Genomic DNA, 17,438 nt, shown 5'->3' with positions numbered 1-17,438 from the left:
CAAAATGGCGCTGATGTCATCACCGTACACGTATGTCAACAAACGTGAACAAAGGTAAAAACACAAGAACGTCTTACTCCAATAATAAAATGAAAGTAACAATACAGTCACAATAAATAGGGTGGGGAAAGCTAAATAAATAACAGTACAAAACATCACACCATCCCAAAACAAATATTAAAAAGAAATCTCAATTTGACATGATGCTTCAGCCACAAAACCAACAGGAATCATACAGTCCACTCAACCTAGCTAGCTCAAACAAAGCCCACAGTACCAAAGTACCAATGTCTGATATTCTGAAAAGTGGAATCAAGACATTTTCCTTGACCTAATTGATACCTACTGGCAAACCACAAATAAAAATAAAATAAAAAGAAACCACAATCACAAACTTCACACACCTACATAACTCACAAAACGCCACCGAAACCAAAATCTCAACAACTCGTAAACCATAAAAACAATAAAAACATATTCACTAGATGAGTTAAAACACAATCTAAAACACACACACACACACACACACACACACACACACACACACACGGGGCTATAGTCAAAGGGTGAAACCTAATGAATGCGCGCGCGAAAAGAAAAAAAAAACATGATGACAAACACCAAACTAATCAGACATCACAAAAACAGTCAAACACACACAAAAAACGTAACTCATTGAAAACAAAGCAAACACTTCTAGGATAAATCCATGTTTCAGCCCTGACTGCCACAGTGATAACCATCTCTCTCACCCCGGTTAGGTCAGTAGTGGACTTCAGAAAAGCTCTGTCTTACTTACTAGGGAGACACGTGATGACATCCCTACAGAAAATATTCACATACACAAACAACAGAAGCCTCAAAAACACAGGAGACATAATAGAGAAAATTAAGAATGACAACCCCCCCCCCCCCCTCCCAAACAGCAAAACTGGTACCTTTTGACATTACATCCATGTACACACACATTCCCACAGAAGAAACTACAAACATTATAGAACAACAGCTAAAATAGTAGAAATTGCCATAGATAGGAATAAATGAAATCTCATCCATTCTTAGTCTAATCACAGAACAAAACTACTTCACTTTCAACAACTGTATATGTTTGCAATAAGAGGGGCTACCCATGGGGTCCCCCATCAGTGGAACCTTAGCCAACATTTCCTTGGATCACATAGAGAACACAATATTCAGCAACATTGTAAAACAAGAAGAGTACAAAATAATCTACTGGTACCAATATGTGGAGGACATAATCTGTCTTACAGATGAAGCACAGAATAGGATAGAAGAGCTACAGAGTAATATCAGCAGAGTATACCCACAAATCTACTTCACAATGGAAAAAGATACAAGAAACTAAATTTCCTGGATCTTAGTCACGAAAAACAACCACCAGCATGAATTTTCCATCTACTGAAAACCCACACCCGTGAGCACTGTTATCCATAGCTCATCCAACCACTCGACAGTGCATAAATGTGCCAGTTTCCCACACATACTTCACAGGGTGAACAGAACACCTCTTATACCAAAATACTATGCACAGGAACTAAATATAATCAGACAAATTGTTATTGAAAATAACTACAGGTAGACATCATAAACAAGCTCAACAGTAAGGTAAAAATGAAATGTAAAAATAGCAACCACCCACTAAAGAGGACAACTAAAGGATCTGAAACCCAGGGGCAGAGCACACAGACGACACAGCAGACCACACCACACTAGGTAAAAGACACAGGTGGTACACACTAACATACAGTAATAAAATATCACATAGAATTGGAAACATCTTGAAAAAGCAAGGTATCCCATTAACATTTAGGACAAACAACACAGTTCAAAGAAAAGAACCTCAGTCAAATTCAACAATGATGGAAAATGTCAACTCGCCTGTAACTCTTGTCAGGCCAATACGTACAACAAACAAGCAGAAATTTCCAGATAAGGTACACAGAGCACATGAAAGCTCTTAGAGTGACAACACACATTCAACTTTTGCAGAACACTTAATGAAGAAAAACATAACCCCACTAATATCAAAAGTGATCAACACATCCTGAAACATAGCAACATTTATACCGACAACTAAGAATATAAGAAAATTACTACATACAAAAGGCTATAGTCAAAGGGTGAAACCTAATGAATGAAAACATAACACTTTGCAACAACACACTCTTTGAAACTTCCTGGCAGAGTAAAACTGTGTGCCCGACCGAGACTCGAACTCGGGACCTTTGCCTTCCGCGGGCAAGTGCTCTACCATCTGAGCTACCGAAGCACGACTCACGCCCGGCACTCACAGCTTTACTTCTGCCAGTATCTCATCTCCTATGTTCCAAACTTTACAGAAGCTCTCCTGCGATCCTTGCAGAACTAGCACTCCTGAAAGAAAGGATATTGTGGAGACATGGCTTAGCCACAGCCTGGGGGATCTCCAGAATAAGATTTTCACTCTGCAGCGGAGTGTGCGCTGATATAAAGTTTGGAAGGTAGGAGACGAGACACTGGCAGAAGTAAAGCTGTGAGTACCAGGCGTGAGTCGTGCTTCGGTAGCTCAGATGGTAGAGCACTTGCCCGCGAAAGGCAAAGGTCCCGAGTTCGAGTCTCGGTCAGGCACACAGTTTTAATCTGCCAGGAAGTTTCATATCAGCACACACTTCGCTGCAGAGTGAAAATCTCATTCTGGAAACACACTCTTTACTGCTCCAGGGAGATGACCCAGGACACAGAACAGAAAGCACACACATGTGAAAGAACCACTTCACCATCACACACAGTGTCATAAATAAGGAACAGAAGTCATCAAAACTCCCGCTACACTTTTCGTTGCCTTCACACAACATGCAATACATTTCTTATGATACATGCGAACTGCGATATATACATACATAAGTTCATGTTTTAGTATTTGTTTACTAACAGCCACTCATACAGTTGCAGGTGACATGATGTATGCCGAAAAAGCACTGAAAATATGCTGCAAGCAGTGACAAAAATTCTTAAAACCATGCTGTAATGTACAATAAATAAGATACTATGAAAGTATCCAAAAAAACAGTATTTAAAGAACACACAGCACAATTGTAATAACGTAACAATGGAACAATCAATTTTTGACAAAATTATTTAAATAGATACATAAAAAAAATCTATTCACCAAGTGGCAGTAAAAGCACACACAAAAGAATATTGTAATTAGGCAAGCATTTATGGCCAGTGGTTCCTTTATCAGGCAGTAGGGTAGAAGGGTAAGGAAGAGGGGTGAAGGAAAATGACTGGAGAGGTCTAGAAAAAGAGGTAGATTTTGGGAAAGTAACCCAGAACTGCAGGTTAGGGGAGACTTACCATGTGAGATGAAAGGAAAAGACTGATTATTGGGGACTGCATTGGACCAGATTTGAAGACCTGAGAGCTTAGAGGTGGAAGACATAGTAATATTAAGGACAGAGATTATTGCTTAAGCATCATACGTGAGTTGATAAGAGTGAAAAGCTAAGAGCATTGTACTTAACAGAGGTGGAAGGGGGCAGTGAAAAATAGATAAGACAGTGAAAGATGTAGAAACCTGAACTGGAGTGAAGAAAGGAGCAGTTACTGTGAGGAAACACTGAGATGGAAGAACTTAACATAAATTAAACCCAGTTGGCTGGTGAGAACCAAGGACATGTTGTAGCGCTAGTTCCCACCTGTGAAGTTCTGAGAAACTGGTGTCTTGGGGAAGAATCCAGATGGTGCGTGTGGTGAAACTGTGATCACAATTGTCATGTTGTAGAGCATGCTCTGCAACATGATATTGCGTGTTGCCAGTATACACCCTCTGCCTATGCCCATTCATCATAATTGATAATTTGGTGGTAGTCATGTTGATGTAAAAGGCCGAACTGTGTTTACACAACAGCTGTTATAAGAAGTGTCATTTCACAGGTGGCTATCCCTTTGATAGTGTATATTTTGCCAGTTACAGGACTGCTGTAGGTGGTGGTAGGTGCGTACATAGGGCAAGAACTTGTAATGGGGACAGTCACAGGGGTAGGAGCCCTCCCAATCCCCCACAATATTCTTGTCAGACCTATGCTCCTTCAGCACCCATTTCCCTACCCTAAGTTCCCTCCCCTGTGATCACCTCTGCTGCAAGACTTGTCCTATGCACCCTCTTACCACCACCTACAGCAGTCCTGTAACTGGCAAAATATACACTATCAAAGGGAGAGCCACCTGAGAAACGACACGTCATATATCAGCTGTTATTTAAACACTGTTCGGCCTTTCACATTGGCATTACTAACACCAAATTACCAATTAGAATAAACGAACATAGGCAGAGTGTGTATACTGGCAACACACAATATCATGTTGCAGAGCATGCTCTACGACATGACAATCATGACGTAGGTGCCTGTTTCGCAATACGTGCCATCTGGTTTCTTCCCCCAGAGACGAGTATCTCAGATCTCCGCAAATGGAGACTGGGGCTACAACATGTCCTTGGTTCTCACCGGCCACCTGGGCTTACTTTACGTTAAGTTCTTCCATCTCAGCATTTCTTCAGTGACTACTCTTTTTCTTCACTCCATTTTAGTTTTCCACATCTTCCATTGTCTTTTCCATCTATTTTATTCCCCCCCCCCCCCCCCCCTCCTGCCTCTGTTACGTACAACGCTCTTAGCCGTTTGCTCTTATTAACTCATATATGTCTTGTATATTACCATGTCTTCCATCTTTAAGCTCTCAGGTTTTCAAATCTCATCTGATGCAGTCCCCAACAGTCAGTCTTACCTTCTCATCCCCTGCGGTAAGCCTCCGCTGAGCCACGGTTCTGGGTGACTTTCCCAAAAATCTACCCCTTTTCCTCGACCTCTCCAGCCCTTTTTCTTCATCCCTCTTTCTTCCCCTTCTGCTTTAAGAAGGAGCCACTGGCTCTGAAAGCTTGCCTAATTATAATATTCTTTTATGTGTGTGTTTTGCCACTGCTTGATGAATAGATTTTTTATCTATCAATTTAAATGTAATAATGTGTTACAGTGTTTTATAACTATGCTATTTTCTGCATGTTTTAGATTTAAACAACCCACTGACGATGGTGATATGTCACTGAAATTAGGAGGAATAAATAAGTAAATAAATAACAAAATGTGTTTTGCATCAAGGTGGGCACACAGTTCCCAAATTGTTGTTCATGTGTTTCCTTTGGAATATTATTGTGAAATTTGGCAACACATTAGCAAATATATGATTAACAGGTTTTTTTAATGAAAAATAACAAAATTCAGATTTTGAAATTACCAAAATTTTAAAAAAAGTTGAGCATTTTAATGAGTTTGTTCAACCGGTACATATTTTAACGCCTGTAATAAGCAGAATAGAATGGTATAAATTTCACGTCTGTATGTTAAATACTTCTTAAGAGATGGCCATTTTAAGATATTGAAGCACGACAAAAATCGCACAATTTCAGGAACTTTAAAAATTAAAAAGATGAAAGAAATTTCATTACAAAATTAATTTTGGATTTTATCTTATTTGAAAGGTAGTATAAAATGACAAAAATTTACAAAATTCTAAGTCAACAATGTTCAAATTTAGTTCTCTATTGGTCGATTTCACATGGAATGACCCAGCTGTTTCTGTTTCCTTTGTTTTGTCCATAATTTCCCCATTTTTTTTTCTTTCTTTTGCTTCAAGTTCCGTGTTAATAATGGTGTTTCTGAATTTCTGTCTTTCGTTTATGATATCCTTGTTGATTCCTGCTTGTTTTAGGTCTTCTTCGTATACGTGAAGCCAACTGTTTTTTAATTGAGCTATTTAACTACCATTGTTGTTCATTTTATGTACTTGTCCATTGAATGTTAGTCGGTGTTTCCTGATCTTGTCTTGTGCTCACGTAATTCTTTGGTTCATCTCTTCATGAACATGCCATCTCTGTGTCTTGCTTCAAACAATTTTTGTATAATTTTACATTCTTTTTTGTCTGTTTCTTTGACACCTGATGTTCTGATTGTTATTGTTTATGGTATTACCATTGTAATGCCCAAGTCTGACCTGTCTGTGACAAATTTTTCTGTTCATTTTGCATTGGATCATGTTTGATTCTCATATTTAGCTTTCCCTGTTATATTACTGCAATATATTTCTTAAATTAATTCAAATTTTTTTCTATTTAAGAGGTCTAATCTCCTGTTTTGTAAGTGTAAATTCATTCACTCTGTAGTGTAGTAGTTGCTCATTTGCGTTGTTTTGAAGACAAGCATCTGTTTGTTTAGTAAGCCAGACTGTCAGACTTTCTACGGTTACCTGTTCACATCTCCAGAGCTGGAAGTTACATAAAGCATTCCCTGTGATTTACTAGTAGTATATTTCTTCAATTTCATATCTGTTTTTCTATTTAAGAGGTTTAATCTTGCACTTTTATCTGTAAGTGTAAACCCAGGCAGTCTACCTAGATTTCTGTCTGCTTTTATAGTTTACTTCTTCAGTTAGTCTTGTTAGCATGGATAGGATGTGTGCATGCCAGAGAAACTGGCAGCAGTTCGTGAACTGCCAAAAGAACTTTTGGTTTCGGTTCACTGCATTCCAGCTGCTACCTCAGAACGCAGCGATGATGGAAAATCTGATGTTGCATGGGACACCCCAGATGTTGTTTTTTTGCCTTTTGCCCATGGGCTCTGCTGCCAAGGCACCTTTTAGTGTACCCAACACTGTGGATCTACCCTCACAGCAGGGTGAGTGGGTAATGATAGTGTGTTCACGTTTGCTCGAGGTGGAGGGCTGATCGTTTAACAGGGTTCAAGTATGCATGTGTGGGCAGGGAGTTGGTAGTTTTGGGAGCTGCAACATTAGGCACATTATGGAGCTCCTTAGGAAGATAGCATTCAGGGCTGAAAAGAAAGCCAACATGCACTCCGTCTGCCAGGGCGTCTCATTCAAGATGTGGAGGTAGCCTTGCCTGTGGCTATCGAACATGGAGGGTGCAATCATCTGCAAGTTGTGACTCAAGTCAGCACAGCGTTGCTTGTTGATTGGGTTCTGAGGCCATTGTCAGTTCATCCGACAGATATGGGGAAGGCTGCAGGCCTCGTGCATGGGGTGCAAGCAGATCTTGTAATTTGCAACATTGTTCCTGGAGTTGATTGGTTTCCTTTGGTTTGGAACTGATTGGAGGGTCTCAACCAAAGACTTCATCAACACTAACAGTCTTGGTTACAGATTCCTGGACCTGCGCAATCCCGTGAAGATTTGCAGGACTCCCCCTTGATAGGTGAGGGGTGAGTGCATAAAGGAGGCACCTACTTGGGTAGCAGGGAACTTGTGGAGTCCCATGAGTTTTTTAGGCTAGGCATTAGTTTGATGAACTCTGATGAACACTCACCATTCGATATGCAGGTATAAAAGTCAGACTGTGTTCAGCGTAAAGATACTTAGGCTGTCAAAATTTTATCAGTAAATTGTTGCCGTATTTGTAACACAGTTCCTGTATTTACTGCCCTCCAGGAAAATTCTTGGACTCAGATTATTCTTGGAATTGAGAGCTGGCTTAAACGCACAATTGAAAGTTCTGAGATATTTAATGAGTCATGGAATGTATATCGGAAAGACAGATTAGGCTCCATAGGAGGGGGCAGTTTTCATTTCTGTTGAATAAATTATTCTCTCTATTGTGGTTGAAGTTGAGTGTGACAGTGAACTTACCTGGCTGCATATAACAGATCTAGGTGAAACCATGTAAATTGTTGGACGTCTTTACCAGCCGTCCTTTTCCTCTGTGACAGGTCTAGAGTCATTCAAAGGAAGTCTATTCAGTATCCAGATCATGCAATACTGGTTGGAGGCAACAACAAACTACAGAGTGTAGACTAGGGCATCTACGGATTCATTCCGGGGGGCACATAAGACAGTCTTAGCTAGTTTGGGAACCCACACACTATGGAAATATCTTTGACCTCATAGCTATTTTATTTGGTCCTGTAGGATTACATGGTGTACAGTGAATGTGCATGTAGTATAGGACAAGTCAAAATACAAAAACCTTCATTATCACATACTTCCTAGCAATTCTAACTTCATTGATTGTAATCAACAGTATTTACAAATTTAATGTGAGCAGTATTTACCTATACTGTAGAATTCTTTTTTCCGCCAGATAGTCTTTTAGGTTATTTGAAAACTTAGTGTCATGTACATTGTCATGCAGTTTTTTAGGCAGACTTGTTAGTAATTTGATACCTTAGTACTGGGATCCTTTTTCAAGCACTATCACTTGGTAGGGTATGCTTTGTATGCCATTCTTCCTTTGTGTGCCATTCTTCCTTTGTGTGTTGTGGGTTATACACTAGCATTTGTAGTCCACTCTGCACTGTCCTTTGTGACCTGTAGTGTAGTTTTATATATTTACAAGGAGGAAAAAGTTAAGATGCCTAGTCTTTTGAAGCAGTTTCTGCATGTTTCAGAAGTCTTTCTTCTTGAATGTTTGAGTTTCCCTACATACTGTGTTAGCTACCCCATTATAAATATGATGGAGCTGAGTTTCTTACATACGGAATTAGTAAGTTGTTTCCATTTCAGCTTGTTATCACGGCAATACCTAAGAATCTAGTGGATTCTACTTCTTCTAGTCTCATTTCATCCACCTTTAAACCCAAGTGCCAGCCTTCTCTTTATTTCTGAACACTGCATACATAGTCCTTTTTAGGTTTAAAACAATCATTTTTCCAGGAACCATTGAGCTGCTGTGCTCTTCTCTCAAGCTGTGTCACAGTTTGGTCATTATTCAGTATTGTCATGTCAGCTGCATACAGTATCTTCTTATCTTTCTCTTCAACATTTAAAGTCATTGACAAACAAAATGGCCCCGTTACCGATCCCTGTGGCATTCCATATTTGATGGTTTTGTTTTCTGACTCATGTGCACCCCCTATTGATACACATTGCTTCCTGTTGCATAGGTATTATTCTATCCACTTCCCTGCTTGCCCTCGAATACCATAGTTTTCCAATTTTCTTTTCAGGCTTTCATGGCCAGTAGTATCGAACGCTTTGGGGAGATGCTGAAACATTCCAGATAGAACTTGTTTTTCGTCTAAGGACTGCATAATGTATTTTGTCAGACTGGCAATTGCTGATTCTGTAGATCTACTCATTCTAAAACTGTGCTGTGATGGTATGAGAATGTTGTATTTGTCCAGATAATCAACTAATCTATCATACATTAGCATTTCCAAGATTTTTGAGAAACCTAATATTAGTGAAATTGGAAATCTTTCACAAAAAGAGATTCATTCAAACATACCATCATTTGACCATCAGACTGACTCCCATATGGATGACATAGTAATAAGCACCCCCAGGCACAGAGAAACAACTAAAAGTGTTGAAAACAAAGAAGTTGCCAGGTATCTATGGAATACAAGTTTAGTTTTACAGAAAGTTCTCTACAGCATTGGACCCTTAGTTAGCTTGCAGTTATTGCAAATCTCTCACACAGTGCAAAGTCCAAAGCAACTATAAAAAAGTGCAAGTGGCTCCTGTATATAAGTAAGGTAAAAGAATGGTCATGAAAAATTACATACCAATATCCTTCACATTGGTTTGCTGCAGAATTCTAGGATGTATTCTCAGGTCAAATATAATAAATGTTCTAGAGACTGAGAAGCTTACATCCACGAATCAGCATGTTTTTAGAAAGGATCTTCGTGTGAAACTCAGCTTGCCCTTTTCTCACATATCATCCTGCCAACTTTGGATGAAGGGCAACAGACATATTCCATATTTCGAGATTTACAGAAAGCAATTGACATGGAGTCCCACTGCAGACTGTTAATGGAGTACAAGCATATTGAATAGATTCTCAGATATGAGAGTGGCTTGAAGACTTTGTAAGTAATAGAACCCAATATGTTGCCCTCAACAGCAAGTGTTTATCATCAGGAGTACCCCAGGGAAGTGTGATAGGACCACAATTATTTTCTATATTCGTAAATGATCTGGTGATCAGGGTGGGCAGCAGTTTGTGATTGATTGCTGATGATGCTGTTCTGTACGGGAAGGTGTCGAAGTTGAGTGACTATGAGAGGATAGAAGATGGCTGAGGCAAAATTTCAATTGGTGTGATTAATGGCAACTAGCTTTATATGTAGGAAAATGTAAGTAATGTGGATGATAAAAAGAGAAACCCATAATATTTGGATAGAGCATTAGTGGTGTCCTGCTTTTTAAATAACTGTGTATAATTTTGCAGAGCGATCTGAAGTGGAACGAGCATGGGAGGAATATGGTACAGAAGGTGAATGGTTGACTTCTGTTTATTGGGTGGATTTTGGACGGAGACTGCATATAGGACGCTATTGAGAGCTATCCTGGAGTACTGCTTTGGGATCAGATTAAAGGAAGAAATTTAAGCATTTCAGATGTGGGCTGCGAGAGTTGTTACTGATATGTTCAAACAACATGCAAGTATTATGGAGAAGCTACAGGAATTCAAATGGATTTCCCTAAATGGAAGGCAATGTTCTTTTCAAGGAACACTATTGAGAAAATTTAAGAGAACCAGAAACTGAAGCTGACTGCTGAATGATTCTACTGACCACTGAATGATTCTACTGCCACCAATATAAATTTTGCATGAGGTCTGTGAAGATAAGATACTAGAAATTAGGGCTCACACCAAGGCATATAGACAGCCACACACTGTATGGTGGCTTGTGAAGTATAGATATAGATTTGTGTATATTCCCATAGATACTTAAATTTTTCCACTCTTTTAGGCTTTTTGTATTTATGTGCTTGGTTCGTGTGACATTCTTTCTTTCCATTTATTGTGTTTTTTCATGTGATATCTATAGACCTAATTTGGTAGACTTTTTTTTTGTATTCCAATGCTTCAGTACTTTTTGTGTATTGTCGCTGAGTATTGTCATGTCGTCTGCAAATGCTAGGCACTTTATGATTGTCTTGTTTGCCTGTGTTTGTCCTAACTGAATCTTTTACTTTTTCTTTGTAATTTTCATGAAGTGTGATTTTTCTTTAAGCTTCTTGCACTTGAAGCTTCTATCAAAGTACTTTTTCTGTAGTATTTATTTCAAGAGATTGATTGGTTCTTGTAAAGCAGGTACTTGGAGGCTGATAATCTTTATATTTTCCCTGAATATACAGTAGAAATTTATCATGACGCCATTCTTGATTACATTTAGTTTACTTTTATACTGTGCCCTTATCACTCTTAATATCGTCTGTGGTTGGTTTCTGGACTGTGTGGAATCCTGCAGTGTTTCTCTTATTCTGTTACTGATAAACTTCTTCTGTGCCTGAAGTCTGTGTTCATTGGCCTAATCACAAGTTGAGTTCCACTATCTATGTTTATTTTTCCTGTGAGGTTGACCCCAATACATTGCCTTCGCGAAGTTGTATTTTGATTAATTTCTTCAATAATTTTGTCTTTGTTTACCTTCAAATATTCTGAGTCTGGTCTAGTAATTTTATTCTGTGTTGTTGTTCTGCTTCTTGGGATTAACCTATTAATATTTAGTTGTAGCAAGTAATAGTTGGACTTGAAGAATCCTTTGCGTGTTCTCATGTCAGAGGCAACGGAAAAAGCATGCGAAGTTCAGAACAACGCGAAATCCCGAAGATTGGCTAAAATTTACAGACGCGCGAAATTTGGCACGGACTTCAATGCGAGATGCCTTTAATAGGTTCCACAACGAAACATTGTCTTGAAATTTGGTAGAAAATCCGAAGAAATTCTGGTCGTATGTAAAGTACACAAGCGGCAAGACGCAGTCAATACCTTCGCTGCGCAGTGCCGATGGTACTATTACAGACGACTGTGCCGCTAAAGCGGAGTTATTGAACGCAGTTTTCCGAAATTCCTTCACCAAGGAAGACGAATGGAATATTCCAGAATTTGAAACATGAACAGCTGCTAGCACGAGTTTCTTAGAAATAGATACCTTAGGGGTTGCGAAGCATCTCAAATCGCTTGATACGGGCAAGTCTTCAGGTCCACATTGTATACCGATTAGGTTCCTTTCAGATTACGCTGATACAATAGCTCCCTACTTAGCACTCATATACAACCGCTCGCTCACCGATAGATCTGTACCTACAGATTGGAAAATTGTGCAGGTTGCACCAGTGTTTCAGAAGGGTAGTAGGAGTAATCCATCTAACTACAGACCTGTATCATTGTCGTTGGTTTGCATTAGGGTTTTGGAGCATATACTGTATTCAAACATTATGAATCACCTTGAAGAAAACGATCTATTGATACGTAATCAGCATGGTTTCAGAAAACATCGCTCTTGTGCAACGCAGCTAGCTCTTTATTCGCATGAAGTAATGGCCGCTATTGACAGGGGATCTCAAGTTGATTCCGTATTTCTAGATTTCCGGAAAGCTTTTGACACTGTTACTCACAAGAGACTTCTAATCAAGCTGCAGGCCTATGGGGTATCGTCTCAGTTGTGGACTGGATTCGTGATTTCCTATCGGGAAGGTGACAGTTGGTAGTAATGGACAGCAAATCATCAAGTAAAACTGAAGTGATATCAGGTGTTCCCCAGGGAAGCATCCTGGGACCTCTGCTGTTCCTGATCTATATAAATGACCTGGGTGACAATCTGAGCAGTCCTCTTAGGTTATTCGCAGATGATGCTGTAATTTACCGCCTAGTAAGGTCATCCACAGACCAGTATCAGATGCAAAACGATTTAGAAAAGATGGCTGTATGGTGTGGCAGGTGGCAGTTGACGCTAAATAACGAAAAGTGTGAGGTGATCCACATGAGTTCCAAGAGAAATCCGTTGGAATTCGATTACTCGATAAGTAGTAAAATTCTCAAGGCTGTCAATTCAACTAAGTACCTGGGTGTTAAAATTACGAACAACTTCAGTTGGAAAGACCACATAGATAATATTGTGCGGAAGGTGAGCCAAAGGTTGCATTTCATTGGCAGGACACTTAGAAGATGCAACAAGTCCACTAGAGAGACAGCTTACACTACACTCGTTCGTCCTCTGTTAGAATATTGCTGCGCGGTGTGGGATCCTTACCAGGTGCCATTGACGGAGGACATCGAAAGGGTGCAAAAAATGGCAGCTCGTTTTGTATTATCACGTAATAGGGGAGAGAGTGTGGCAGATATGATACGCGAATTTGGATGGAAGTCATTACAGCAAAGACGTTTTTCGCCGCGGCGAGATCTTTTTACGAAATTTCAGTCACCAACTTTCTCTTCCGAGTGCGAAAATATTTTGTTGAACCCACCCTACATAGGTAGGAATGATCATCAAAATAAAATACGAGAAATCAGAGCTCAAACAGAAAGGTTTAGGTGTTTGTTTTTCCTGCACGCTGTTAGGGAGTGGAATGGTAGAGAAGTAGTATGATTGTGGTTCGATGAACCCTCTGCCAAGCACTTAAATGTGAATTGCAGAGTAGTCATGTAGATGTGGATGTGGATGTGGATGTGGATGTGTGGATGTCCAGAATTTCTGTGGTACTTTTGTTGTTGTGACTATGTGATGTATTTGGAATTCCCCCATATGTTGAACTAGACATGCCCTTGACAGCTGTTGGAGTGGTCCGAGCTCGAAAGGATCTCTGTTCACATTTTCTAAACCTTCCATAATGCTGTGTTACTTAAGTGGAAATTGGGCTGTATATTCTTCCATCTGCCTTGACTTATCATATCTGCTACACAAGGTACACAAAATAAAGTAAAACAATATAATCCATTAAGTGGCACAGTGACAACTGACATATGAAAGCTGTTCCAATTAAATGTTCAATTTTACTGACTGTCAGATGGAGTGTGTTGCCTAGATTCTTTTATAGAGAGTGCCATTACAACTATTGTGCTGTGTGTTCCAGAAGATGACTGTCAATGAAGTGTTGTGAAGTAGTAGTCAATAGGTCCTTTGATTTCACTAGAGTATGGTATTGGATCTGGATACTCTGGCCAAAAGCACTGCTGCCATTACTAATGTTTACCCAAACTGGTCTCCATCTAACAGCTTCACATGATCTTGAAGCAACTTAAGCGTTGTCTCCGTAAGGAATATTATCATCTTCCTCAGTTAGCTCTGAAAGTTACAGAAAATGTCTACCGAATTATGTATTTTGAAAACTACTTATGCAGAAACAGTTCTAAATAACACAACAGTACTAACCCAAAGGTAACAGCTACAACCATACAATCACACTCTTCATCTGCTCCAACAGCTACAAGAATGAGTACACTTCTATTTATTTCATAAAAATTGCAGTTGGATTCATTTTCTGTAAAAACAACAGTTTTCTTGTGAATGCCTAATCTGACAAATTTGTAGTGTTTAAAAACTACTCTTACAATTTTATAATTTTATCACAAAAATTGTTTATCCAGCTATACCTCTAAATTATCATCATCATATAATATTTTTTAAATATGTCCATGTTATTTGGAACTCCCAAGATGCAACTGCTCAAGTGGTTCAATAAAATTTTCACAGTTCAGAACTATTTCGTGCACTTGTAAACTTAGTCTTACAAATATATGACATGCGGCAATTACTAGAAAATGCTTCCCACTGTACATTTACAGTAATGTATTATAAGCATTACAGATTTGTTGAATTCATCCATAGAGTGTTAAATTTTGTTGAATAGAGACCTAATTAATATAGATTTGTCATTTGGCAGCTAAACTTTCAGAGAAAATGTCAGTGATTTTGTTTACGTTTAAATACGGATTAAACATAATGGTTGATTTTTCCGGAAACATTTGGATTAACAAAATTTGTTCATATTTTCAGGACTGTGCGAATTTGGCTGAAGAGAGATAGTGGCCAGTACTGGCCCAGTGTTTGCCATTACATGCCAGCTGGGGCCACAGCACTATTTTACTGTGTGGAAACAAGGCAGCTTTTTGTAGGGATTGAAAGTGGCTCAGTATCCGTAAGTCACAATGTCTATGTAAAATTTTCATTCAGGTATACAAAATATTTTTTTAATTTTATCTGTAAGTCCATGTGCATTTAATGCACAAAACAAGTTGAACTATCCTTTCTTTTGTAGTTCAAAATCCCAAGTTATTTTTTAAATATTTAAGAGGGAGAACTGAAAACGTAAATGGCACACAGATGTCAATTTTTATCATTAGATTAGATTTATATTAGATTCAGTTTTCGTTCCATAGACCCAAAATATGAGATGATTCCCATGGGTGTGGAACATCTCAGAAAAAATAACATACAAACATAAAACATTTGAATGTAATACTAACTACCATGATCGTTTGTCAGGAAACTGTCAAAAATAGGTGAATACAATGCGGTAAACTGGAGCAGCTAATATTTACAGAATTAACATGCTGTCAGAATGAAACACTGTTACGCACTATTAATAAATTTATCATACACAAAATACTTAATGTTGACTGTTGTGACCAAGTGCTGTCAAAACTGAAATCTAACAGATATTTTTACTTAATCTGGCTTAACAGTCTCTGTTGAGATATTCATCTATGGAGTAAGAGGAGTTGCCTATCAAAAAGTCTCTCAAACTATGTTTAAATCGTGCTTTATCTGAAACCAAGTTCTTAATGGTTGCTGACAATTTATTGATATGTGCTCCTGAATATTGGAAACCTTTTTGGACCAAGGTAAGTGATTTTAGGTCTTAATGTTGATTGTTCTTATTCCTAGTATTGATACCATGTATTGAGCTATTGGTTGGAAATAGAGATGTATTACTTTTAACAAATTTAATTAAGTAATAAATATACTGAGAAGCAGTGGTTAGAATACAAAGTTCCTTGAACAGGTTTCTACATGATGGTCTTGAATTTACACCACAAATGGTGCTTATCACACACTTTTGCACCCTGGGATCATGTTGCTTTGCTTTGCCATGAGATGTGCACTGAAATGAAACTTTGAATTATGTTTCAAACCCTGTCCTTTGTTACTCAAACCAGTTCAGCTATCAGAGCAGTTCCAAGCTTACAGTGTTTCTTTTTGTTTGAGAGTGTAATGGATTTGTTGCCATAGTAGAGCTTTTGTGAAGTAGTAACTCCTGGCCAGAAAGGAAAGTAAAGCAGAAGCTTTCAATCGGATTGTGAGGCTTGCCAAACAGTATCATGTCTTCAATTATAAAAATTCATATATTACTCCTAATACGGTAAAAATAAAAACATTTTTAATCTACTTCAAACTGCGAATGTAAACTGCTAGACACACATGAATGAGCCTAAACATAATGGCCTCTGCCCATCGTAGGACTGAATCCTGCCTGCCAATGCTGTGTGGATATGGCTTGGGAAGGAAAGTATATAAGGAGAGGAGAGATGACTGCGGAATTATTTTATTGACCATATGGACTGCGAATTGTGAAATTCGTAGATATAAGAAACTTTGACAAATGGCAGACTGTTATGGCTTGACACCTGCTACTGTTGTGAGCTTTGGGGAAAGTAGTTGAATGAAGGTGAAAATATGAGTAGTTGACAAGACGGTGGACATATATGCCTCATCACAAAGAGTGGAGGCTGTATGCTTGCCCATTGTGTAAAGCAGGGTAGGTGGTGATCTGTGACAGGTCATAGTGTCTTGGCTTTTCAGTACATATGAAAAGTAAATGGAAATATGAAGGGTAAAATTAGAGAGATCAGAGCTTACATGGAGACCTATCAACACTCATTCTTATCATGAACCAGTTGCAACTGGAACAGGAAGGGGAGGAAGTGATGGTGGTAAATAAAGTACCCTCCACCACACATTGTAAGGTGGTTTGAAGAGTATAAATGTGGATGTAGAAAATGTATACAGATTGGTGTCTTATCAAAACTACAGCACTGAATTTAGATCATCCAGCCAGAAATCAAAGTGGCTAATTTCAATCCATACACCAAACTACAGTGAAGACAACTGTGGGGGGAAAATACCCAGAAGAAATCAATACAGAAGAACTGGTAATTCTCATAAAACATGGCATTCACCATCACAAATCAGCTGTTGCTTGCAGGGAGCTAATAGATACCAAGCAGCAACTTAGGAATCTAAATCAGTATTTTGTAAGAGCAATTCATAAATCTGCAGTGCAGATAGTGATAAATTACACAGCACTTCAATTGCCAGATATATCTGGAACAGTCTCGAGATGTAAGGTGGAAGTAACACAAAGCTGATAAGATGGATGAGAAATAAATGCATGGGAAACGTGAATGACTTCAACCAGGATCATATTGAATTGTAAACATTGAGCAATTCCCAGTGAACACACACATTTCTATGAGGAAACCAAAGGATTTCTGGTGGTGATACAAAATCAGGTCATTGCTACAAGGAACTATTGAAGTATTTTCAGAAGGAGCAAGGAAGAGATGTTGGCTGCAGGAAATGTTTGGATTGTAAGGAAACCATATCACACATTTTGTCTGGGTGTAAAACTCTGGC

General features: G+C 38.7%; 1 protein-coding gene across 1 annotated transcript in view; it reads left to right on the top strand.

Moving 5' to 3' along the window:
- Positions 1-17,438, top strand: part of LOC126336811 (WD repeat and FYVE domain-containing protein 2) — a 64,886-nt gene that overhangs the window by 6,188 nt on the left and 41,260 nt on the right. The window contains exon 2 of the mRNA XM_050000855.1: positions 14,799-14,940. Within this exon, the coding sequence (XP_049856812.1) occupies positions 14,799-14,940 (142 nt within the window). The remainder of the gene's footprint in view (positions 1-14,798; positions 14,941-17,438) is intronic.

This window comes from Schistocerca gregaria, chromosome 2 (assembly GCF_023897955.1).
Source record: "Schistocerca gregaria isolate iqSchGreg1 chromosome 2, iqSchGreg1.2, whole genome shotgun sequence".
Lineage (NCBI taxonomy): Eukaryota > Metazoa > Arthropoda > Insecta > Orthoptera > Acrididae > Schistocerca > Schistocerca gregaria.
Note: the sequence above shows the minus strand (reverse complement) of the source record. Positions and strands in the feature narration are given on the sequence as shown.